The sequence below is a fragment of the Sitophilus oryzae genome, unplaced genomic scaffold (assembly GCF_002938485.1).
Source record: "Sitophilus oryzae breed Bouriz unplaced genomic scaffold, Soryzae_2.0 scaffold_465_pilon_pilon, whole genome shotgun sequence".
In the NCBI taxonomy this organism is placed as follows: domain Eukaryota; kingdom Metazoa; phylum Arthropoda; class Insecta; order Coleoptera; family Curculionidae; genus Sitophilus; species Sitophilus oryzae.
Genome location: NW_022147046.1, coordinates 1,482,976 through 1,510,114, shown reverse-complemented (window position 1 = coordinate 1,510,114; position 27,139 = coordinate 1,482,976). Strand labels below are relative to the sequence as shown.

Genomic DNA, 27,139 nt, shown 5'->3' with positions numbered 1-27,139 from the left:
ATAGCAAGTGCAATTCTATGAAATGGCAATACTGTACGATCTTCCTTGCAGTCGCCCCGACACTGACCGGTCGGTCGGCGGCGGCGGCGACAAGGAAGAAGGCCGAAAAAAACTTTATAAAGGAGTAGCCGAACAGGGTTGCCAGGTTTATTAGATTATAATTCCATACGAGAACAAAATTCTCGGTAGATCTTCAACAAAAATCAAAAGTACAGAAACAAAATAAAATATAATATTTAAGTCCAAAATTAGTATTCCTATGTGTCGTAATACTAGATCACTCAAATAAAATACAAATATAGTAAATATAACAAGAATTAGAAATAGGTAGGTATATTATATTCAGTGCGAGATTCTACAGAATCATACGTTCTACTCGCCTGGGGTAGATTTTGTTTTAAGGTTCGACATTTCGTGGTTTAGAGGTTTGGTAATTTCAAGGCCACGCTTTTGATTAGAAAATTTTGAGGTTTGGATATGAGAATGGGATGGGACAGTGATTTCCCCAGTATGGTCTTGGGAGATAAGCTATAAGGCTCGCGTGGGCAGGGGCACGTCCCTGCGTGACATTAAGGAAGTGGCAGGTAAACGGTGGCTAAATATAGCACATAACAGGGACTCATGGAAAAGGATAGGAGAGACCTATATCCAGGAGTGGATGAATCCCGGTCTCAACCGAGTAGTTATACCTCAGTAGAGGTATATTATTTAAAAAATTTTATGAGAAAAGATATATTTAAAAAAATTATTTGAGAAAAGCTCATGAAAGAAAACGCCTTGCGTGACCATCTTCTGATGCGTGTCAAATACTCGTCAGCGAGTAATGGCGGTATGTATTTAATATTAAAAAAAATATATTGAATTAAACAATATTAATATATTAATAAAAACTATAACAAGTAGGGATATCAGTCACTTTTTACCTTTGTACAAATTTTGATCAGTGATATCTAAAATTAATTTCATTTCAATGGGAAAGCTGTAGCAACTCTCAACTCTTTTTTCATATTAATATATTTTTTGACAGGAAAAGCACTAAAATATTTATTCGTATTCAGTTTGTTTCTTAACTTAGATTTTGTTTTTTGTTTATATTTTTGGGGGAAAATATGGGTTTAACTTTAGTAAATGAATGAAACAAAATCTTTTCAAAAGATATCAACATCTTCGGGCATATCGCCAATACCGCGCCTAATAAAGAGTAATAAGGATTTGTAGGAATATATTTGTCACTCTGCAACTAGACAGAACGATGACCTATGATTACTAAATAAAATTTAATAAACAATAATAAAGTCAGATTAGCCTAAAGACGCAGTTGAACATATCGTTAGATTTTTGTTTAAATCGGTAGATCGGTAGCTTACAGACGAAACCGGTAGACCTGGCAACTCTGTGTGGACTGAGGTGATGGCGTTTTGCGGAGAGGCGCAGGAAGGAAATAAAATAATGGTGATAAAGGGCAGGTGGATATCATGGGTGGATGGGAGGCGGCGGAATTTCCAAAATTTGTTATCTTATTGGAGTTTGTCTAACTCGACAGTCGTAGTGGAAGTGGAAACGGGGAAGTTGTTGTCCATCTCTGTTTAAGCTTAGACTTTTTATATGCGTTTCATTCCAATGCATGTAATTCCTATGCCTAGATATCCTATTACCGGACCTGTATAATATACATACGTGTAGTAAACCGATCATTTATGAAATTCACTTAAATTAACTAAATTGTATATTTTTCTTGCATTTTAGCTTTTATTAATTACTTGTCAAAGATTAGATGTCAAAGAATTTAGATACGTTAATTTGACTTACCTGCTTCAGTAGCGTATCGGATGTTTGTGTTAATAAATACTTATTATAACTTATCTATTTTTATTAGAATTATACCGTGTGATCGAAAAAAAAACGGCGTCCAGTTGGCTTGGAAATGAACATCGTTGACATTCCCCATATAATTTTACATATAAAATGACAGCGACCTTCATTTCATAGCCATCGCTGACGCCGTTTTTATTTGATCATACGGTATATTTTTATAACAATTTTAATAACTACCAACATTTATTCACAACGTAAAATAAAACAACAAATTATTGAGTCTACCCCACGTCTACCCTACATCATAGTTTTACATTTTTTAAATAAAATTAGAACGACACTGATAAACCGGAATTTAAGTCGGCCATATTTGAGGCCCATCGCGATGTACCTAAGATTTTTGATATGCTCCTTCCTTAGTCTTCTTATTCAAAGATACTATACCATATAAGAGTCTTTGTATTTTTTTTCAAATCTGTCAATATCTTCCGTGTCTCCTTGGAAAGGCATAAATTATTGCTTAATAATAATGATTCTTAATAAGCTGTATTTCAATAAAATAAAATAAAAAGATTATTACTAAAACATCGCCTTTTTAGAATAATTTGGTATTTCTTAGATTAATTTTGTATAAAGAAAATATGCAATACCTTCAATAATTATAAGTTCTACTTTTTTTTTATAATTTACCGATGTTTTCTAGCTAACTGCTAAATATGTTGTGACTTTATTCCAAATATGCAAAATTTAAAATACGGCTCTGATGCGTTTCTCGTATCGACATCGCACTTGCGTAAGATAAGCGAGGATCGAAGTAGGTACGAAATGTTCCATGTAAATCGTCGCGAGTTGAGTAGCTGTCTATGAGTAAGCTGCATGGTACAGAGAATATAAGGTATGATATTGCGCAGGTTGGTCGCTACGTCACAGGTGATAACAGGCGCTATTGGTCAGCACGCTCCGCGCGCCATCGCCAGTTCAAATCGTCAAGATATTGTAATAAACTTGTTTTTTTTTTGTTTATATACCGTCATTGAATTATCGCTAAGCAAGTTACTGTGGAGCAGTGCGTAAAGAGTTGAGCTAGGAAGCGAGAGACCGGAGTTCGAATCTCGGCCGGGACGTAACTTTTTTATTTAATTTTTTAAATACTGTTGTATTCTATAGTTTATTTTTGTAGTATAAAAAAAGAACTATTTATTCTGTTATTTTTTAATCTACAGTATTAATATAAATTAATTGTTGGTACAATACCTCATTTAATATAAAATAATATTCTACTAATATTTTTGAAATGTATCGGTCCCTAATTGTACCTAAAATATATTTTTACAGTGATATACCATATTGTAAACTATTTAATATTTCAGTGACTTAAAAAGTTAATTTGCATTGAATAATTGCCTACCATTAAAGGAAATTTGAGCTATAATCCTTGATGGGCATATTCTGGGTATGCAAATATTCCTCTAAATTTTGGGTTTCGTTCAACCGATTTATTCTCAAAACCTGAAACATCTACATACCGACCTGGTCATTTGATTACTGTGTATAGGATTTTAACGTGTAAGACAGAGAATAATATAAATGACCGGTTGACAGACAGAGAGACAGCATCAAAAGGGGCCGGCGAGAAGCCGGTGCGACCGATACAGTGTTGCCGGTTTTTACGGGTGTGGGCAAGGTAAAGCATAAGCATGGTGGGAGAACGCATTGAGAGGGGCGGTGCTTTATGTTAAGGTTCGTATTCACTATCCGAAAGAACAAAGGAATGAAATTCGGTATATTTGGACAGCAAACCGAATGCATGCGGCCGTTCGCCATTCGGTTCGCTCCCTCATCTGTTTCCATTCGGTATATCAAAGACGTTCGCAAACGAATGAGAATTATAGAACCGCGCGAACAAGACTGGACGTTCGCTCGTTGGATAGTAGCATTCGTTCGTTCGGATAGTGAATACGCACCTTTATGTAGATGAAAAGGTGGGGAAAGGAAATAGATCACCTGAGATCCAAACTATTTTTGCATCATTCTTTTCGCCTAGCTGTTTCGGTGTGTACGTTAAGTGTTTCAAAAATGGCTATTTATACGACCGAAGAGAAGGTGCATATCGTTAAATGGTTTTACATTTCCTCAAGTGTGGAAGAGGTCATTGGGCGTTATGTGTTCACCTTTCAAGATCGCCCTGTGCCTTATGCCACAACTGTACGCAACATTGTTCATAAATTTGAGCAAACAGGCTGCATTGCGGCGTGCAGAAATTGTGACAATAAGGAAGGCGCAGAGAAGGTAATTCCCGACAAGGAAATTAATATTTGTGCCGCTGTCGAAACAAGCGAACCTTGTTCAAGCCGAAATATAGCCGAACAAGTTGGTTGCAATGCTCGAACGGTGCGCAGAGTTTTAAAAAGGCATGGATATCAAAAAAGTCCTACAAAATCAGTACCACGCAAGAAATTTTTCCCGCAGATTGTAACAGACGTCTGGAGTTTTGCGAGGCTGTAAGAGAAAGAGCCGATCGGAATAATTTATTTTTGGAAAATATATTATTCTCAGATGAAAGTTCGTTTCCCTTACATGGCTACCACAATCCTCGATAGTACGTTATTGGTCTCGAGAAAATAAGCACCTTAGTATGGCACTGCGGACACAATATCCACAAAAACTAAATGTTTGGGCTGGCATGCTGCAAAATCATATCATTGGGCCTTTTTTTATTGATGGTATGTTAACAGCTGCCAAATATTTGGATATGCTACAAAACCAAATTGTACCAGCAGTTCGAAATTTGCCAATCAATTTTGAGGAAGTGTGGTTTCAGCAGGATGGCTGTCCTGCGCATAACGCGCGGAACGTAAATCTGTTCCTTCAAACCACATTTCCCAATCGGCTAATTTCCACACAAGGCACAATTAATTGGCCACCACGTTCTCCTGATTTGTCGCCCAATGACTTCTTTCTGTGGGGATATGTAAAAAACTCCATTTATGGCCATAACCATGAACGACCCATGAATATTGACGAGCTGCGATTAAAAATCGTTCAGTCGTTAGAAAATATCCCCGCTGTTATGTTAGCTAAAGTTAGGTCAGAGTTTTATAACCGTCTTGGCTATTGCGAAGCACAACAGGGAGGTATTTTTGAACCTTTGATTTAATTTTTTATAATTATTTTGCTAATTGTCCTTTTTTAAAGTTGATTTTTAGTCATTTTTTTAATGCTTGTTTTAACTTATGCTGAAACAGCAACAAAAACATGAGCAGTATAGATACAACCGGACGTTTAATTATTTTTATTGTTAAAAGATTAAACGTCTCGAGATGTATGGATAACCTTCAAAATCGTAAATATATTGTAGAATGATGTACACCCAACCCCTTTCAAAATCCAACTGATTTGATTTCTGTCTACCGTTCTAGGACTTCGATACTGTCAGTGTTGCCAGATGAAGTTTTGAAAATTTCCTGAAGCCTGGTTGGCACGGTCAACCAACAAAAAATATTCTTTTAAAATATTTATCTGATGATACTTTTAGAAATGCCAAGTTTGAGAAAACAAATTAAATACACACACTAAATTGTGTCCAAAAATATGCTTTCTAAAAAGGTATTTCCTGGATAGAAACCTTAATGTTAGGGAATATTTCCTAGACCTGGCATCTACGGCCATATTCTCTCCCACCACTTGATTTGTCTCACCCCGCCTCTCGAAATGTGGAAGCCATGCATATCTCTTCGCACGTGTTGCCACCAAACCAAACCAAACTCTTGAGTCATAGGCGTACTAATATTTTATTTTCATTTAGATTTAGTATTACAGCCAATTTTAGTTTAAAAGTTTTGCTTATGAATTCTGTAAAATTTAATTTATTAGAATTTTAATAATAATCTTTTTATGACAGCTGACAATGTTTAAGATGCAAACAGTGGAACAACGCCTTCACCACGCTGCTTCTTAAGCCCCATACATACTCAATATAAAAAAAACTCATCGACATGATCAAAAAGTTTTATGATCAAGCGGGTTTTGTATCATAAATAAAAACAGATAAACAATTTTTATGTAAAACGACCTTTAAAATTAACATTATAAACATTATGTAACTGTTAAGTGGCATCGTTTTTATGATTCTAATTGTGCTACACTTTAAGGGGTGTGAAATAAATTACTTATTTATAATAATACTGAATTTATGCGGGGTGGTATAACTAGTGTTATAACGGTTGTAGCTATAGTATTACGGGCAACCAACGGTCCAGCTACGTCGAAACACCGGTTCCCATTAGAACACCGAAGTTAAGCGACGTAAGGCGATACTAGTGGATAGACGGGTGACCAGTTCGAAACTCTGTATCGTGCTGTTGTCCAATAAAGGCAAAAGTGTAAAATATTTTGACACACACTGCTCATTCACGCCGGTTCAAGGCCGGATGAGATCGGATATCTCGTGAGTAAGAGTCGATTTAGACACTTGCTCGGTCATTGACCGAGGACCGCTGTTCGGATTCCGCGTAAACAAAGTAGGCCCCGTCCAAATTAGCCCTGGCAGCAAAAAGGAGATGTTAACTTCAAATCTTTTACTTTACTTTATAGTATTACATTATAACATTATCATGTCATAATATTATGAAATAATATTTCCTACTACCAATTTTTTTAATATTGGTACAGCAAACTTATCAGTATAAAGTTTTACTTATCTTTATCCTTTTTATTGCTATTTATAATTCTGAATACGAGGATAAGAAATTTTAGTTTTCAGTACGCCTATGACCGAAAGCGAACGTCTACCTCCCGCTTCATCAGCGGCCATAATTGGATGGAATCAGGGATGAGTAAATATAAAGGACCATAAAATTAATAAATTTTGCTGGTCTGCTGCAACACGTAAGAAATATTTATTGATGGATCAGTATGACAGAGAAGTAATAAAAAGGCCGTTTTTATGAATAACAAAATGGTATTTGAACATCATAATATAATCATATTGAATTGACAATAGATTAATTTATCAGCTATCCGCAGAAAATTGACAATAATAATAAAAACATGACACATGGCAATTAATATAATTCCAAATTAAAAATGGATAAGAGTTTTCATTCATAATAGTAATACAGATATATTTCAAAGAACTTTACTTAAAATTAAGTTTTTTAATTTTGTACTAGTTTATAGCACTTGGTGGTATAACTTGACAAAATAATATCAATCATTAAATAAAGCATAAACGAACCAATAAATAAACAAAAAGGTTAATTTATTTAATAAAACGTACAACGTACGGCTTTGTATGCCGATTGTCGTGTGTATGAAGAATAAAGTCAACGTTTGTTCAGTACAATACGATATACTGAAAGAGAAAAGACTATAAAATACGGGAGAAAAATGAGAAGTTTATTACCTATCCACTTAATCCGGATCGGTCGACAATAGAATTTTGATATTTACAACATTATGTAATTAATTGATTATCGGTCCTATTATGTAACTGAGGATGTACGTAACTAAGTAATAGAGCATATTTTTTGGTTAGTTTATTTAATGAAGCGTACACGGCTTTGGTTGCTGATTCTCGTGTGTCAACGTGTTCAGTACAATACGATATATATTGAGAGATGCTGATGCACTATTACGTAGACACGTACATCCTTAGTTGCATAATAAGACAGATAATCTATTAATTCCAAAACGTACTAAAAGCGCAAATTCTGTTGTTGAACAATGTAATCAGTATGATTACAGATTAAATAATTATGGAGGTGCATATGAAACATTAAACGATTCATCATTGTGTTAAGTTATACCACGTAATTTAACAAAAAAAGATCAATCATTTAATGTCTCACTTCACACTGGCTCACTCCATTATTATTTAATACTGATTAGAATGGTCGACAATAGAATTTGCAGCATTTACTACGTAATACAGCATATTTTTGGTTAGTTTATTTAATGATATAACCGATAATGTACACACGGCTTTGGGTGCCGATTGTCGTGCACAGAGTCTATAGACTCTGTGATTGTATAAATGAACAAAGAGAAAAGAGCAAGAATTTTCCCAAGCGTATGAAGTTGAGCTCCGGATTAAGTGGATAGGTAATAATTTTCTCTCCCCGACTTACAAGATTGCCATAGCGATTCACTTCTAGACATGTAGGTAAATGATGACTAAAATAAACGACCCAAGATTTTCTCTTGCCGACCAGTATATTATCGTAGTCTTAAAGAAATTAGAATAAAATAAACTATGTTAAAAATGTTCATGTATACTACTGAAATGAAGATAATATATTTAAGCTAAATGTAATCTATTACAGTTGTAGTAAAATGAGTAACTAATTGTTGAAAATCCAGATCCAACCCTAGATGCCACATTTTTTTGAAACGTCTACTTATGCGGTTTGAAATTTTGATGCAAAATCTGGCAATACCGCTCAGAAGAAATGTTCCCACCCATACCCACCCAACTTTTTTCTCTTTTTAATACATTTGATTTGCCATTAAGCTGCCTACATCACTGTCTTACACGTTAAAATCCTATACACAGAGTTGACCTGTCCCGATGTGTATAAAAAGAAGCACAGGTCACTAATTATAATAAATTTCACCCTTGGAATTACTTCCACTAATTATAATAAACTTCACCCTTGGAATTACTTCTATCACAATTACAATACATTCATCTGCATTGGCATTTTCTACTTTTTTCGATGGGAAATAATCAACTTCCCAACATTTTTTAAATGATGTAACAATTCCTCGTGGTTACTTTTCTATAGATATCCTCATCTATGTCCTCATGGGAATTCAGAGACAATGAACATGACAATTATTTACCATAAACATCGCAAACTAAAAACCTAATAAACAATTTTATACCGAATATAAAAATAAATTTAGTATTCTTACCTATTATCGTCCAAATCCATGTTAATAGATAATTAATATTTTGGATTTTTGTCTTTTATTTTTAAATATATTTTTGGAACTGCTGGGTTTAGTAATTATTAAATTAAACGAACTAAAAAGTCTTAAAAATAAACAATTCTTATCCATAACCCCAAAAAATGCAGATCTCCTGTCAACTTTCTTTATTTTTTATTTATTCCTTATTTTCCTAGTGACGTCACAGGTGGTATGCGCGAACTGAACGAAATTGGAGCTGCTATCGATCATACCTTGTTTTCTTTATACCATGAGTAAGCTGTGTCGAGGCTTCGCTCAGTCGTCGACCTCAACTGTTACTCTGACTGCCAAGAACACGGCGCGGCAGGTCAAGCGCGGGTACGCGAAAATTAGCGGAGTTAACTAGCTTTTTATGAGTGTATTAAGCTGTGATAAAGATACCATCTATATTCCCTTGACCTTTATTTTCCCTCTTATTGACCCTTGATCAGTCATCTGTATTCCCTTGATTGTTTTATGATTGTATTTGGTAAACGAAATTGAAACCTATTTCTTTTTAGATGTTCGATTGGATCTGTCACAACAGGGACGTGTTCCTGTTGAACTACGTCGAAATAGGCCATACGTACCAACTCGCCAAACAATTGCAAGAAGAACATCAGCATTTCACGATGTCCTCGATGAACGTCTACGTTAACATCAACCGGATCCTTAGTGTGGCCAGTCGACTGATAGAGGGCGGACACTACGCCGCGCCGCACATACGATCAGTGGCGGGTCGTCTGGACAGGACTTGGAAAGATTTTGCCGCGGGGTGTGTAACAAATTTATTAATAGCTAAATATATGTGATTAACGAAAAAATGCAAATGAACAGTTTGTATGAAGCTTTGACACGCTTGAAAGTATCTCTTTAGATCTAGAACCTCACAGTGACATATTTTGTGCTCCGCTGTTTCAGGATTTTTATCGCAGATTCTACTGCAAAGACTTCCTTGATACAGGCTGAGGTTGTTCCGTTAGAACTTTATAACCATATGTCCTGCCAAGCGATCTGTTATAATCCGCAGTTTATTCCTGCTAAACATTAGCTGATCCTTGACTCTCCCATATGCCTCTAATTGCCTGTAATTTGAGACTTGTTGAATTAATTTTAAATTATTAGCATCTATACAATGATCTTTATCAACCATTTGTTGAGCAACGCAAGATTTATCTGGTCTACCATATCGTATCTGAGCCATATATTTTATAATCTAGTTAATATTGATCTTCCAGTTTGCTCAACATATTTCTGATTACAATCTTTACAGGAAATTCATAAATACCCTGCTAAACATTAGCTGATCCTTGACTCTCCCATATGCCTCTAATTGCCTGTAATTTGAGACTTGTTGAATTAATTTTAAATTATTAGCATCTATACAATGATCTTTATCAACCATTTGTTGAGCAACGCAAGATTTATCTGGTCTACCATATCGTATCTGAGCCATATATTTTTTAAATCTAGTTAATATTGATCTTCCAGTTTGCTCAACATATTTCTGATTACAATCTTTACAGGAAATTCATAAATACCCAACTTTTTAGTGGAGGTGTTTCATCTTTACCTAATAATTGTTGTAAATTATTATCCCATCAAAAACATAGAGTAAAAAATTGCCGTTTTAATATAATATTAGACATCTTTATTTCTGTAATAATTATGATGACTTGGCAATTGCACAATATGGTATTCTCTGGTAATTATGAAACTTTATTCTTAAGGGCACTGTGTAGATTTACTTAGTAATCGAAACGGTAGATTATTCTTAAGTCATTATAATTATTACACAAATTAGAGATGAGCGATATCATAATTTTTTAATCACACTGTTCTTTGTTACTGTGATTTTTTAATATCAGTGATTTTTAAATCTGATGTGATTACAGTTTCAATAACAATAACAAGTCTTGTCGCTCCGTCTCCGTTGCCCCGTTCCCAGTTAAGGCGTAATACTCACGTATACTTATACTTTTTTTAGACTTGAGACAAACAAGTTTGGGTTTGATTCATTTATCCAGTATTCAGTCAACACAGATCAAAATATAATATCTATTCTTATCAGCTTAATATCGCTACCGCTATTTTTCAAAATTAATAGGAAAGTATAAATAAAACAAAATTCCGATTTTCAGTATTTCATTGTTACCGCCAGCGATATACGCAGACGCGAGCAAAAGGCAAATAAACCTAAATATGCGTCTTCTTTGTCACTCTTACTAAACATAATATAGAAAGCTATATTCTAACCTCAAAAATAAATAATTTTATTGCAGTGATCTCAAAGATTTAGCCCAGTATTCGTACGATACGTACTTAAAACGTTAAAACATTAATTATTGTAGAATATATTAATATCAAATTTACATCAACAACTTCAAGATTGACGACGTACCTAAAATGTACCATCACCGTTTATAGTTCTAAAAAAAGCGATATTAAACGAAAGCGAGGCGGTAATCGGTATTTCCATTTTGTTTATGTTATATTAAACATACTTAAGGGATAAACAAGTCTGTGGACTTTTTGCTCGTTTGCATAGTGTGAAAATCACACATCAATTCACGCTTTCTTCGCAAAAAAGGTACCGATCGTGATATGTGATTTTTAAATATCAGTGAAAAAATCACAGTTCGTGAAATATCGCTCATCTCTAACACAAATAAAGATGTCTAATATTGATACTAACAATTTGTAACAAAATTCTTGAATAGGTGCTTAAAAAGAAACTAAATAAAATAAACAAATTCATAATCCTTGAATTATTGTTGTTATATTCATATACAAATAAAATCAGAAGAAACCGCTTCGATTAATTTTAGTTTACTACCTTTTTCTCGCCTGGAAAGTCAGTTACCGGTAGCGGCTAGACAGCTAACATTTAATCCATTTTTGAGATATTTCATTTTTTCATTTGGTTATAAGCTTAAAGCTACCTAAAATTTAGAATTTGAAGTTTGTGACACATCTAGAAGTACCGTATGATCAAAAATAAACGGCGTCCAGTTGGCTGGGAAATGACAATCGATGACATTTCCCATATAAATTTACATATAAAATGACAGCGATCTTCATTTCATAGCCATCGCTGACGCCGTTTTTTCTCGATCATACGGTACCTTAGAATTTTGATGATGTGTCAGTGAGTCAATGTCGAAATTAAAGAAATTTGACAAACGATAATTCATAAACTATGAGGTATAATTACTAGATATTTTGGTAATCGAGCCAGCTATAGTATGTCCTCATGTTTAGTTAAAATGAATATTCTTGCTTTATCCACAACGAATTTACAGGGTGGTCAAAAGTGCCGCTAATGCCTTTGAGAAAAGGATGATACGGGTGTGCTCGACAGATTTGCTATTCACAAGTTTATAATTGACATTCTTGAAAATTCTTATTAAACCATGGGATAACTCTCTCAAACGGTATGGACGTATCTTTTTCCCCTTGGAAAGTCGAATCCGCTGAAATCGCAGACTTTACCTACGTTTTCAAATTATTTTATAAATTAACAAAGGAGAATATTCATTACACTCAGCTAGTATATAGCTATTTCTACTATATCTAGTTTTTTTTATTATCCCAAACGATTCATTGGTTAATGTATATTAAATATATGTTTTGTTTGTATTCTAGACTAGATGAAAGGACCGCAGTGCTAGCCCTTTCCGTAATATTCCATCACAAAGCCGAACAGTACGTGGAAAACGTTCCAGGCTGGAAGAACGCCAGCGAAAACATTAACTTGCCATCGGAAATTATGCTGTTGGAAAACGCCATACACCAACATCAGAATTTATACGAGTCCATGTGCCAAGCCTACACAGAAGTAAGTTCAGGATCTACTTTCCAAAAATCCTTTGATATTAAAGCCAATTCCTTTGAAATACTTGTTTATATTTTAATATTCCGTTCAATATAGGTTTATAATTCTTATCAATCCTTGCTGAATGGTTTGGATGTGATGCTCCAAGTGTGCCATAACTTGCCTAGCGCAGAGGAAGTTGAAAAAGAAGACAAAATAATAAATGTACGACACATATTTTTTTTCTTAACTTTTTAGGTGTTGTCTTTCTAACTACTAAATGGTTTTGGGTCAGTAATAGAAGCATTATAGGAGCAGCAGTAACGTCTTCATTCATGTTATGTGAAAAACAATAAAACAATCTTAACCAAAAAACGTATTTCTCCGATTCTGTTTTGTATTTTATTTTCCTTATTGGTCAAATATAATTAGAATTTTAAAATTGATGCTATTTTCTAGTTAAAATAACTGATTTAAGTGATTGATGTGATGATCTGTGTATCTATTTTGTCTGACTATATTTGGCCAATGAAAATCCATCCTAATATAGTGTTCTTTTAATTAATATTTCTTATTCTTTTTATACATAATGGTGATGGTGTATCTGTATGATCTTTCTTTGGTGGTAGGTCCATAGCACTAGCAAGAAACTCCTTTACCAATTAGATCACTTGGTGCAGGTTTGCAACCAGCCAGGAACGGACAAAAAACATGTAAATATTCTATTTTAGTTATCTCTAAATTGCTTTTAAAATTTTACTCTTTTTATTATTAGTTTAGAATTGTACACAGAATAATATAGAAAACATTGAGCATAATAAATATATTAAATAATATTATACTTGGTCATTTTAAATCAGTGGTCTGTATTTTAAAGACTAGGACAAAGATACATAGGTAGTGGTAGAAGTAAATATTGAATACAGCACCAACGGGGAACGCGAAATATGTGGAGATATTAGGACTGTAAAAAAGTTGCTAATCAATTGGGGACATATTAACGGTAAAACCCTTGCTTTAATCATATTTTCACAACGTTTTATTGGTCGATTATAAATTCTTAATAAAATGTTAAAACCGCATAAAAGCAATATATCAGTTCACTGTTTGTCTCCTTTTAACAGGTTTGGAGATCCATTAGGATATCTCCATCATTATGATGTATGTTAAAATCCAGACACTGATTTAGGAAGACCAGATCTGTATAGGAAGCATTCCATTTTAGCTAGCAGAAATTGCTTTTAGAATTTACTTCTTATTATTAGTTGAGAAATTTATGCATAAGAATATAGATAACACTAAGCCATAATAAATATAGTCTGTCCAACGAGATGATCCCTGATGATAGTGATAGTTGTGTCTATCATTTTAAATCACAGGAAAGTTGTATTTTCATTTTTGGGATGTCATCTGTCGAAATCTTCCCTGAGTCGTCGGACAGAAAATATAATCTATAAATCCAAACAATCAAAAATGCAAAACGTATACTAAAGGCTAGCAAAGGTTAGTCTTGGGTGGAGATTTCCGAATGTAAGAAGAGTACAATACTTTTATAATGTATTGAACACGATACACATAAACGTGTTTACGTGTATCGTGGTACTGAACAAAGAGAACAGTAAACACGTTGCCAAATGTATGAAATAAACTGAGAAACTGTTCACATTGCTAAGAGACGTGGAAAGGGATATAGCAGATTCGTCGCGGTCGACCGGTCGACCCAATCAGTAACCCTATCGACCCTAACCTAACCTCTGTGAATACTTAAAATTCTAGGGAAAGGTGTACATCATGCGTTCAGCTTTACGATTTAATTACGTCTCGTGATATATTTGTTTATTAACGAGTCGTAATTTTCCCTATAGCTTGTGAATTTTTAAGTGAAAGTTAGAAACACTTGCATTTTGGTAAAAATAAGTAGAATTGAGTTGGTGCTCGACAGTGATCGCGCTATTATAACTCTGAATTCAAAAATCGATATCTCGAAATTCATTAGAAATAATTAGTTGTAGTTTTTTTCAAAAACTTTCTTAATATTTCTGCTACATTTTCTTCGCAGACAGTATGTGAAAATCTTTATGAATAAAAAAGTTACACGATTGCTGAAAATTGCTCTGCACTAAAAGTAAATGGATGGATTTTTTTTTTTAATTTTTGCATGGAAAAAAGCCTATCGACGTAGTTTTCTTTTTTCTAAATAAAAGTCTTTTAAAAATAAGCGGTTTGCGATCGTGATTTTACTTTACTTGATAGGGAAATGCGTACCGGAGAAATGTGGCAACGCCGCCACAGCACACCGTCGCATTTCTGTCACTCCAACTTAATAAGATCTTAACGCGATTTACTACCACATATACCGACCCAAAAGTAAGCCAGCACGGTAGAACCTTTTGCTTAACCGCAGTAGCGTAGTTTGGTTTATTTCTAGAAAAAAAATCAAAGGACTCATAGCTACAGAGCCATACATTACTAATATTTAGAGATGATTCAGCAATTGAAAAACATTTAAAAAAATAACGAGTCATAAATATACAGATATAATTTAAGAAAATTCATATTTCAAAAAAATGCTGAGTGTTAAATTCTATTTATATTAATAAATAGAGGTAAAGTCTCTTCAGCGAAAGGTTACATGATAGTGACGGTTGTGTCTCATATTAATTCATAGGTAAATTGTATTTTCTCTCATTTTCTTAATGTCGTTTATAAAAATCTTCCCAGGCTCGTTGGACAGACAATGTAACCTATAATCCAAACAATCAAATATATACATAAAAAGTTGAAAATGTAGTAAAGAGATAAAGTATGCCCAATGGGAGGATATACCATCCTGGACACTTCATCTGCGTAGTCTGTATTTTAATGCATGCGACAGAGATGAAACAGAACCAGACAAAATAAAAAGCGGCGTACAGTGTTGTTGGTTTTCACGTGTGTAGAAAAAAATAAACTGTTTTAAAAACTTTTATCTATACTATTGAAATGAAGATAATATATCTAAATATAATCTATTACAGGAAAATGAGTAACTAATTATGCAAAATAAAGTTTCAACCCTAGATACAATATCTTTCGTATACGCCTACTTGTAAATTTTGATGCAAAATCCGGCAATACAGCATAGAAGAAATGTATCACCCTAACTTTTATCTCTTTTTAATACATTTGATTTTTCATTAAGCTTTCTACATCCCTGTCTTATAGGTTAAAATCCAGACCACGCTGTTACTATGATCAGATCGGTATATGATACCGAATAATAAAGTCTGTGTTTTAATTAGCCTAATCATTTAGCCTGTGTTTAGGACTCGGTATTCTCAACAGATTGAGTTGATTACATAAAAATTCCTACAAAATGGACATCGTTTTTTTCCTTACACTTCAAATATGGATGATTCTTGATTTTTTTATCCCAACATATAGAAAACGGTTTATTCTTGAGATTCAAACTTTATCATACAACCGCAAGAAACCGTAAGAATATGCTTTTTTACAATAGACGTTCAGAGGGTTATCTATGATTTTATGCATATGAAAATTTCCTACTAACATATTGCACAAATATTGTTCAACTACTGATATTCTAATTCTTGAATATTGTTATGTAGGGTGATGGTCCTAACTTTGAAAATCGGCCTGGTGGTAATCCAGCCGCAGACTACAGCGAAGGAGCCAGTCACGTCCTGGCTGTGATCCATCAAATATTGAACCATCACAGGGCCTTGGAACAAAAATGGCACGCGAAAAAGATCAAGCTCCATCAGAGATTAGCGTTGAGGTTGTTCCAAGAAGACGTCAAACAAGTAAGAATAAATACGTTATTAATATACTGTATGATAGAAAGAGAAACGTTATCGATCATTATTTCCAAGCTAACTGGGCGCTAGCTTGGAAATAATGATCGATGACATTCCCCATATAATTTTACATATAAAATTACAGCAATCTTCATTTTATAGTCATCGCTGACGTCGTTTTTTTATCATATTGTACTTAAGTTCATAAGTTTATTAAAGTATAAATGATAAAGTAACAAAATGCAATAGATAAAACAGGACCGACTTTAATTAAAATTAATTGAAAGTACAAAAACAGAAAGGTTAAAGAGTAAAATTAAAATTATTTCCTAGTAAAATGTCACTGGACTATCCACTGCTTTGACTGTTTCTTTATTCAAAAATAAATTTCTTTTTAGAGGGATATCTCCTGCCTCGGCGGAAGAAAAGAAATATGTTTTCTTTTTAATCCTTAATATTCACTATACCAGGTGTCAAATGTCGATAGGTACTAGAAAAATATTTTAAATAATTTTCTTCGACTAGCGAGACATACACAATGCTTTGATCCAATTTATTTTCTGTAAATTCGTTATCTCTGTATAACTGAAATGGCAATAATGCACCAACCGCGAAGATAACATTTGTTTTTTTTTCTCAGGTTTTGGACTGGCTATCAAACCATGGAGAAGTGTTTATCAGGAAAAATACAGGGATTGGCAGAAATCTCCAGAAAGCCAGGGTGTACCAGAAAAGCCACGAACATTTCGAAAATGTAGCTCAGGTAAGTGCTTGCATGATTTCAGAGTATAATCTAAAATGAAAATAACTGAAAGTGATGGCGATGATATAGCCTGTACTAGAGTTCACCGATTATATGTGTATTCTGCTCACTATTCGCGTCTTTGTCTTATACATATAAACAGCAAAAATTACAAGTGCTCGTAAAGTTTTTTATGCATTTTTATTGTCGTGTTTCAAAACAACATCATACTTTAACGTGAATGGAGTAAGGGAATATCGTTGGACAGTAGACACTCTACTATTATAGTGATAAATTCAAATGATTTAAACATGTTTAAAATTCTATTTTATGCCTGTGAGTTAATTTTCCTTCTCGTTGATTTCTTCTCATTTTCCTTCTCATACCATATGTGTTCTTATGTCCAACACTATGAGAAGACTCTTAAGGAATATATCTGTGTGTTGTATTTTTTTCTGTAGATATCAAATTCCAAGCCAATTATTAGTATTTCTAATATTTAATACATCTAGAAATGGTAATCTGTCGTTGTTCTCAATTCCATAGGTAAATTTAATGGAAGGAAAACGATTATTTAATTTAGAAATAAAGTCTATGGTATCAGAATGTTTGTCAAAAACGACAAAATTGTAGATATTAGTTTAGTTTTAATCATCTGTGATGATGCTTCAAGTGCTATTAGAGAAACGCGCGTCCAGTGCAAAAGTAAAGTGTTTTTGGTGTGAATTAGTGTTTTATTTTGCTGTACTCAGTAACATTTTTTTTTCCATTTACTGTAAAATTTTTGGTAGTTATCATATTATCAATAATTATACAGGGTGTTTCAAAAAACATGTGCCATCTCTCGTGGGGAGATTCCTCACGTAAAAATAAGATTTATTTTTCATATCAATATAGCTATGGGTCCGATTCTACTTTGTTTCATAGCTACAGGGTGTTAAAATCTTAATAATCTTTCGATTTATTATAATTTTCTTTCAAGTACTTTTAGTGATTCGAATGAAATTTTGAGGGTAAGAGTTACTATAAGTGTTTTAAGTTACTATATATTTTAATGCTAAAAAAGTGTCGATAAATTCATCAGGGACGTGCATATGGGTTATCACTGGAATATTTTTCAAAATAAACATGTGCGTCACTGACTTATTTTCTTTTGATATCAAAATTGTGTAGGTCGTTTATTAATGCCAATTAAAAGTTATCTCTTATATTTTGTTGAATTCGGCCTCTTTGATGATAAATGCAATTTTATTAATCACCTAATTTTAAAAAATTAGGTGATTTTAAAAACTAATTTAAAAAACTATGCATTTCCATACCCATGTTTAAAGGATTTTTTTTCATATTTTTTTGATGAAGAATCAATGACTACTTATTTAAAGTTTTATATTAAATTTTTTAAAAGCTGCTAGGTATTAGACTTGGATCAAGTTAAATCAATAAAATTGCATTTATCTCATCAAGGAGGCCAAAATCGATAAAATATCAAGAAACTTTTAATCGGCATTAAACTGTTTAAACTATTTCGCTAACAAGACAAAAAATAGTCAGTGGCGTACATGCTTTTTTAGAAAAATATTGTGATAACCCATGTGCATGTCCCTGGTGAATATGTCGACACTTTTTTAGCTTTAAAATATGTCGTATTTATAGTAACTTTTACCGTCAAAATTTCATTCGAAATGCGAAAAGTACTTTTTTACGAAAATTAAAAATTATAATAAATCGAAAAAATATTATGATTTGAACACCCTGCAGCTACGAAACAAAGCGGAATCGGACCTATGTTGATATAAAAAATTAATCTTATTTTTACCTGAGGAATCTCCCCACGAGAGATGGCACATGTTTTTTGAAACACCCTGTATATCATGATTATGTTAAAAAGTACCGATTCTCATTTTATATGAACTATAATGTCTGATACAAAGAAATAATTGAAAATTTGGTTTGGAAGTAATTCAACTCTCAATTAAAAAGCCTTTTTCTGAACAACTTTATTTCGTTTTTAACAACACTATTTCCCAGCCTACTCCGAAATCGCCCGATATTTTTCACGAGCCGTTTCCTCAATTCATTACAAGACGTAAACAAGGCCCGTTGTGAAAAATTTAGGGAGCATTAGGAGAGAGAGGGTCGAAAATGGAAACATTTAAGGGTGCCATTCATCTTAAATTGAAGGGAGGCGAGCTCCCAGGTCCTTGCGATGGTTAATTCAGCGTATTTTCTTTGGCTGGCCTCGTATGTAAGCGTACGCGGTTTAAATAGGTTCGTTAAATAAGAATTTTTTCGGCTTTATGTTTTTTTAATGAGGTTTTAAGATATACTCTCCGAAAAGAACTTCCCCACAAAGAAAATTTTATTTTATTAGTTCCCATAACGTTTTAAATAATTTTCTGTTTTGATGAACTTTCTGCGAAGTGTAGTTATATGTTTATCATGTCATCTTATATTATCCTCAAACTCTCTCTGTCTTTATTCCTACAACAGGAATGTAGTGGTCAGGTGATGTGTGAGGTTTGTCTCCATAATTCCCTGTCTTGTGCTTCATGTACAGTGTGTCCCATTTTAGTTGAAATCATAGGGTATCTCCGTTATTAGTGAAGATAGAAGGGTGCGTTTTGCACAAACCTGTCCCACTTTTTCGTCAAACGGAAGATGCTGCAAACAAAATTTTCATAGCCCTCTTCATTTCTGAGCTACAGGGTCTTTTCGAAAATTTTACAATTTGGGACACCCCTCTGTTATTGTTAAAGGTATCGAGAAGGCGAAAACTGCTTATTGTAGAACTTTTTACGTAGAATACAGTGGCGTAGTCTGTTTTTCTACCAAAAAAATATTTTTGAAAATATGAACTAAAGTTATGTTTTTTCAAATGGAACACCCTGTATATTTATAAATCATATGATCTGTCTTGCTATGAGCTTCTCAAAAATATATATCACTCTATATTTATTTTCACTATTTACTGCAATATTTAAAATATATCATTTTCTTATTAGTAGGCCGTGATAAATAACAAAAAATCAAAATGGTATTTACTAAAATAGTCATACACATATTAAAATTTATTTGGGATTGATATATTTTACTTTTGAAATAACTGTTACCACTGAAACTGTGAATATATTTTTCTTTTTTTTTATAACGGGATGGGTTTGCAAATATCTAAATCTTGAATTATTAAAGCATTTTTCAGGTGTTCGACATTATTGTAGTGCCCACGATATATTTCGTATTTCAAAAATCCCCAAAATCAGAAATCGAGAACGGCGAAATCCGGGAATCGAGGAGGCTATCAATATGCGTTCATTGGTTCCAATTCATTGATTTGAAAAATAATAATTTAACAGTATTCTAATATTTCCATAGTTATGACGGGGAATGTTTCCCATCTTGCTGAAAGTATATTTCACGTAAATTAGCTAAAGGAATATCTAAAATTTCCGTTACGATAGATTATTCTTACGTATACACGTATTCCAAGATTTAGAAATAGCGGTAGAGAGTTAAGTTTCCCTAATATATAAAGAATTTATTAGCGGCTCCCAAAATAAAACAAGAGATAGATAGCAGTATACTTTTAATAATTCTTTAGTTTCTTTTATTATCAATCATGGCCTACTAATAAATATGATCTTTTAATAAAAACTTTTAAATATTGCAGTAAATAGTGAAAATAAATATAGAGTGATTTATATTTTTGAGAAGCTTATGGCAAGACAGATCATATGATTTATAAATATACAGGGTGTTCCATTTAAAAAACATAACTTTAGTTCATATTTTCAAAAATATTTTTTGTAGAAAAACAGACTAAGGCACTGTATTCTACGTAAAAAGTTCTACAATAAACAGTTTTCACCTTCTCGATAGCTTTAACAATAACGGAGATACAGGAGGTGTCCCAAATTGCAAATTTTTCAAAAAGACCCTGGAGCTCGGAAACGAAGAGGGCTATGAAAATTTTGTTTACGGCATCTTCCGTTTGACAAAAAAGTGAGACAGGTTTGTGCAAACCGCACCCTTCTATCTTCACTAATAACGGAGATACCGTATGATTTCAACCAAAATGGGACACCCTGTACAAGCGTGTGCAGTGGCTTGTGGGTGATCTTTGATAGCTGGTCTATCCATCGGGAGGGCGAGCGGCCTCTTGGTCTTCTTCCCGGAACCTTGCCCTGTATAATGAGCTTTCCCATACAGTCAGTATCCCTCCTCATAACGTGCCCGAAATATTTAAATATACATATATATATATATATATTTATATATATAAAATATAAGAGAGGCGTTCTGTGATGTTCAGTTCTTGGATTATGGATTCATTGGTTCGTCGGGCAGTCCAGGGAATTCTGAGTATTCGTCGCCAACAGTACATCTCAGTTGCGTCAATTTTTTTCATTTCTGACTGTCTCATCGTCCAGTCCTCAAACTACATCTCAATAAATGAAGACTTGAAGTAAACAATATTCTAAGTGCCGAAATCATTATTTCGAGATAAACAACATTTTTTGTTATATGTATAACCAATGTATAAGAGCGGGCGGTATCTCTGTTGATATTTTTTTTTCAATACAATTTAATAGCCTTGGCACTAAGCACTTTGTATACGGTTCATATCAAATAAAGTTTTAGTTACGTCATCGAGGGCGCGATTTTTAAATTAATTGTTGCCAACCATGGATTCGGCTCCGCGCCGCCGCACAGTGGTTTCGGCAATGAAAAAAAAAACAAAAAAGAGGGTGTTAAATCGGGTTTAAATTATCCTATCTTACATCGAGTTAGTTCAAAGACAATATAATAATATTACTTTTTTAATTTAATTACTAGTTTTGAATGTACAACACCTCCTTTTTGACAATTTTCTTAATATACGAAACGCGCAAAAATAAAGCGAAAACAAGTAATATTTTACAGCCCTTCTTTTAATTCCTAAAAATCGGTATTTCCCAGGAACTGTTTCGTTTATCCATAGGCATTAAAAGTAAAAATCATTTTGCCAAAATATACCGTGCTTTTGATGCAGTTTAGTTTAAATCTATTTCTAATAAAATTACTTTGCTTCTTACTTTAATCAGACTAGAACAAAAAAGCTTTACCGGGCTTTGGTCTCGGATTAATTTGACTAAAAAAAGCAACTGTTAAAGTAGTGATTCTATAAATTTTATAGCCACATTCGGCCACGTTTGTTAAAAATTTAAAATAAAAGATAAATAGTGTGGAAAAAATCAAAACTACATTCTTCATTTTTGCGGATGCCGATGAATTCATGTAATATAATTTACTTTTTTTGCCACTTAAAATTATATAAATATCATTATATTGTATAAGATTTAAATGTTATAATTTATAATAATTTGAACCACAGTAACTAAACTGAGCATCAATTGAAGCGTAAAGTGCAAATTTTTGCATTAAGTTTAACTTGTATTTTTTAAACTTTTGAAGGAATTTTGAATTTGCCAGCCAGATTCTAAAACATTGTTTTATCGACTATCGAACCGTTCTTTGTACTTTTTTTCAATTATTGGTTAGGACCCATAATACAGGGTAAAACAAAAATGCGCGCATTTTTAACAATATTTTAAGTGAGCCTCATTTTGTGGAGGGATGGAGGAGATCCATTTTTTGTGGGTAGTTTGAAGATGTTTTATACCTCGGGACGTTTATGAGTTTTTTTTGGCTATCGCTCTCCATTGCGATGTTTTCGATATTCTTATGATTGTCGGTAGAGTTTTAATACTAATAATTTTATCTCATTGTGAAATGAAGATATCGTATTTTTAAGCATTATGCATTTTAATGTATAATTAAATAAAGCAAACAAATAATTTTATAAAACTAAAAAGTGTTTCAGTTATACAGGGCGTTAAAAATTTATCTAGCTGGTAATGGAAATCCTCCATCCCCCCACAAAATGGAGGTCACTTAAAATTTTGTAAAAATTGCACGCATTTTTGTTTTACCCTGTATTATGGGTATTGGCCAATAATTAAATAAACTGCAAAGAACGGTTCGACAGTCGATAAAAAAGCGTTTCAGAATCTGGTTAGCAATTCAAAACGCCTTCAATAGTTCAGAAAATACAAGAAGTTCAACTTGATGCAAAAATTTTCACTTTACGTTTCAATTGGCGCTCAGTTTACTTTTAAATAAATTTATTAAACCATGTTATTTGATGTATTTTATTAAGCTGAATCGAATAAAATCCGTCCCAATGCGATTGGATTAACGGTTTAGGAAATATAGGGTTTTTTCGTTATATCATTAACAGCGACAACTAAAAAGTAAACCGGAGTGCGGTAGGCAGATAACATCACGTATCGGGCTTTTTAGTCACAGAAAAGCTCATGAAAGAAAACGCCTTGCGTGAACATCTTCTGATGTGTGTCGAATACTCGTCAGCGAGTAATGGCTGTATGTATGTTGTTGGTTATGTTGAACTTAGGACATTTTACTTATAAAACATGACAAACCGAATTTTTGGCACTTAGAACATTATTTACTTCAAGTCTTCAAATAATATTTGCTTAATGCTACAGATTTAATCAAAAATTTCTTTAAATATGTAAGATTCCATTGAAATATGTGTTTTTAATCTAGTTTTTTCTATGTTCAGTTTCAGTTTTTCTATGATTCATCACACAAAGATTAAACAAAATATGGGGATGATATGTTAACAATTTATAACAAGAGAAGGGTTTTATTTGAATGCCTAATTTTTTACGTAAATATGGCTTGTCTCATTTTTTACACCACTTGATCCTAAATTTTTCTAAACCAGTTGACTCTCACAAGATTCTGATCTCATCAGGCCTCTAACCAGCGTTAATGAGCAGTGCATCTAAATACGGAGTTTTATGTCGTACACCCTTTAAAATACCCACATGGGCTAACGTTGCTTAACTTCGGTGCTTTTATGACAGAGTTGAGAAGAATTAATAATAATTAGAACACTTTTTAACTAAAACACTTAATTAAATTGAGTGTTTTAGTTTTAATATTAATAATCATTTTTATTAATTAGTTTTTATAACATATACAAATGTTTGTAGACTTCAGGTAAAATAATAGTAGCAATTTAAGATCTACTTTTTTACTTACATCTATCCAGAATCTAGACATTTTTTCTTCAATCTGATAAGGAATAACATAAAAAACGAACACTGTGTTAAGATGTCGGTAGCAGATACCTAGCTGTTTGACAGGTTATTTCCGCGCTTAAATAGACTTTTTTCTCCTTTCAATAGATTTGATTCAACTGCTTTTTACCGGTCTCATTTATCGGACTAGATATCTGAAATTAATAACGCTTAAAGGTGGAGGCATAAGCGTCCGGTTTTAGATTTTCACCTGGATTTTCTCAATTTTTTTAAAATTTGATTTTTAAAATACTTATTTTTCAAAGTATAAATTGCCATTTAAATATTTTAATATTGCAAATTATTGTAATTTAAACAGTATTCTTGACATTCCGAAAAATATACAAATTTTTTATTACATTATGATAGAAAAATAATGAATGTCATGTCTTAGTTCTGTATTGTATTGTTGTCTACATGTAATGACAAATCGTATTAAAGAGATACTTTATTTTTGCCTCCGACGCGACGAAAAGAGTTATATACCCTGAAACGGCAACGGATTTTTGTTGCTTAAGCAGATTAGTGGTCAAAAATCTCTGTGGAGTTACAGTGTAATGTTTCTTTAACGTCGACCAGGTATTTTGTCTTTGTTTTAATGCCATTATTCCGACAAGGTTTACTAAAATGAATCCGCCACGGATTCTCCGAGGTATAAATTTTAATTAAAAATATTGTTTAGCTTGAAGATGCTACGTTTTTTGTTTTGGATTTTTATCTAAGAACTAAATAAGGAAATGGCAGGGTATACACAGGGTGTTCCAGGATGAGCGTGCATTAGAAGTTTCTAGAGAACTATAATATCTAGATCGGAGATTTTTTGCACATCATTGTTTCCCCACGAGATCTATCGATTAAAACTATTCTCAATATGGCGGCACTTCCGAAAATACTGGAAGTTGAACAGCTTTCTTATTTTAAATGGGTACCCCCATTTTTTATTACATATTTAAATTCTCTGTAAAATTTTGTTTTTTCAGTTTAAATAATTTCATAAAATTCAGTTTTGAGAAAAAAAAATTTGAGGGAAAAATTGCCTGTCAAAAAAATTTGTATAGCCTAAACGTCAAATTTAGTGAAAACTACAGCCACTGTAAAGACAAGACATTTGGCTATCTGTTTTAAAAATTAAATTACTCGAATGTCAAATAATATTAGCCGTAGTTGTCATGGAATTGAGCGATTAAAAATTATCATAAATCATTTCATTTCAATAAAAAAAATCGCAAATTTATGGTTTGTGATTTTGACAAAATTTCAACTTTAAATCGGTTTCTACGAATTCTTATGAAAATTTAAAAAACGAAAAATAGGCTGTAGGAGGGCGCCATCAGTCGTTTATCCGACGGTGCATAAAGTTTTTTAAAATTGAAGGTTTTGGTAGATATGCAAAAAAATGTTGAAAAAAGCAAAATTTCCAAAAAAATTCTCAGCCAAAATCGAGTTTTTTTTCACTTATTCCGATTTGAAAGATTTTGGGGCATGGATTAATGCAGATTGATTAGTCAAATTTTTTGGTTGTAAAAGTACATACCTACAGGGTGAGAAAAAAAAACGATTTTTTTTCATTTTCGGTATTTTTTTAAATACAACATAACCTAAAAGGGGGGCTAAATTGCATTTAGGATTTTTACATTAACGTCTTCTAACCGTAACAGGTGAGAAACGTGGAAAAAGTTAATAAATAAAAAATTCGATTTTTTCCAAGGGGTATATCCAGAAAATCGACAATAAAAATCTTTCAAATTAAATATCTCAGAAACTATGCATTTTCGAAACATAGTTTAAAAGGGACGAATATAGAGCTCCACTAGTTCTCCGTGATCTATCGTCCGTATATATGTATAAGTCAAAAGTGAAAAAGTCGGACTTAGTATGTTTTGCTTGTAAAATAAAAGGATAAAGATAGCATGTTTTTTTACTGTGCTAAATAGGGCGCCCATGACTTGAGGAAATAGTTATCCAGATGATGATAGAAAATGGGACACTTGAGGAACAATAACGAGGAAAGAAAAATAAAACGAGGAGAGACTTTAACTAACGAATAGGAGTCTTCAAGTCTCTCCCTGCTGTCGTTTTGAAAAGTTTCCTTTCTTTTTTTTTCCGAAGGATAAAAAACCACTTTGCTGTGTATCGCTAAACAATAGGTTATGTTAGAGAGCTTACGCTGAAACGTATACGTTAACGCTAAATGTTTTAGAGGGAAAAATCAATTAAAACAACAATTTTTGAATAATAACGAATATTAAGTTTACTTACTAAGCCATTAAATTTAAAGGTAGCTTAATCGGAAAATAACATTTTAGTTAATTGCCTCAATCTTTATGAACGGTATTAAGCATATATCAGTGATACCAATTAAACTTTTAGTTACGTAATCGAGGGCGCGATTTTTAAATTTATTGTTGCCAACCATGGACATATTCGGCGCTGGGCTGACTCACTGGAATTAAATTTCCCGCTGCGGATTCAGGTGGTAAAAAAGGTCAATTTGCCACATTTATTTATTTATTTATTTCCTGATATTGTCGTTCGTTTTGACACTTTAGTTATGAATTACGAGTTTTTGGTTTAAATTAATCGTATTGTGATATTTTAAGCTTAAAAATTGTAATAGCAGATCTTGCACTCGAACATTGTTGTTTCAGAAACTCCTTTAGTACGAAGTGTTCAGGGTGGTCGAAATTGGTCTGTTTTAACAGGGAAAACCTATTTCCTGACTAGATAGAGCAAAACCGACGTAGATGTCATGGCCTCGATTTCTGAGACAAGTCTAATGGCATAAACCGCCTGTTACACTGCCAACTGAGATACGGGGTCTTTTTGATTTTTTTGCCATTTTGAAAATTGCCCATAACTTTTTTAACTAGCGGAA

At 33.0% G+C, this 27,139-nt stretch overlaps 1 protein-coding gene across 1 annotated transcript in view; it reads left to right on the top strand.

Annotated features, from left to right (window-relative positions):
* Positions 1 to 27,139, top strand: part of LOC115885903 (kalirin) — a 402,576-nt gene that overhangs the window by 74,067 nt on the left and 301,370 nt on the right. Inside the window, exons 7-11 of the mRNA XM_030904931.1 lie at positions 9,288 to 9,541; positions 12,412 to 12,604; positions 12,698 to 12,805; positions 16,189 to 16,383; positions 17,018 to 17,140. Of these exons, the coding sequence (XP_030760791.1) occupies positions 9,288 to 9,541; positions 12,412 to 12,604; positions 12,698 to 12,805; positions 16,189 to 16,383; positions 17,018 to 17,140 (873 nt within the window). The remainder of the gene's footprint in view (positions 1 to 9,287; positions 9,542 to 12,411; positions 12,605 to 12,697; positions 12,806 to 16,188; positions 16,384 to 17,017; positions 17,141 to 27,139) is intronic.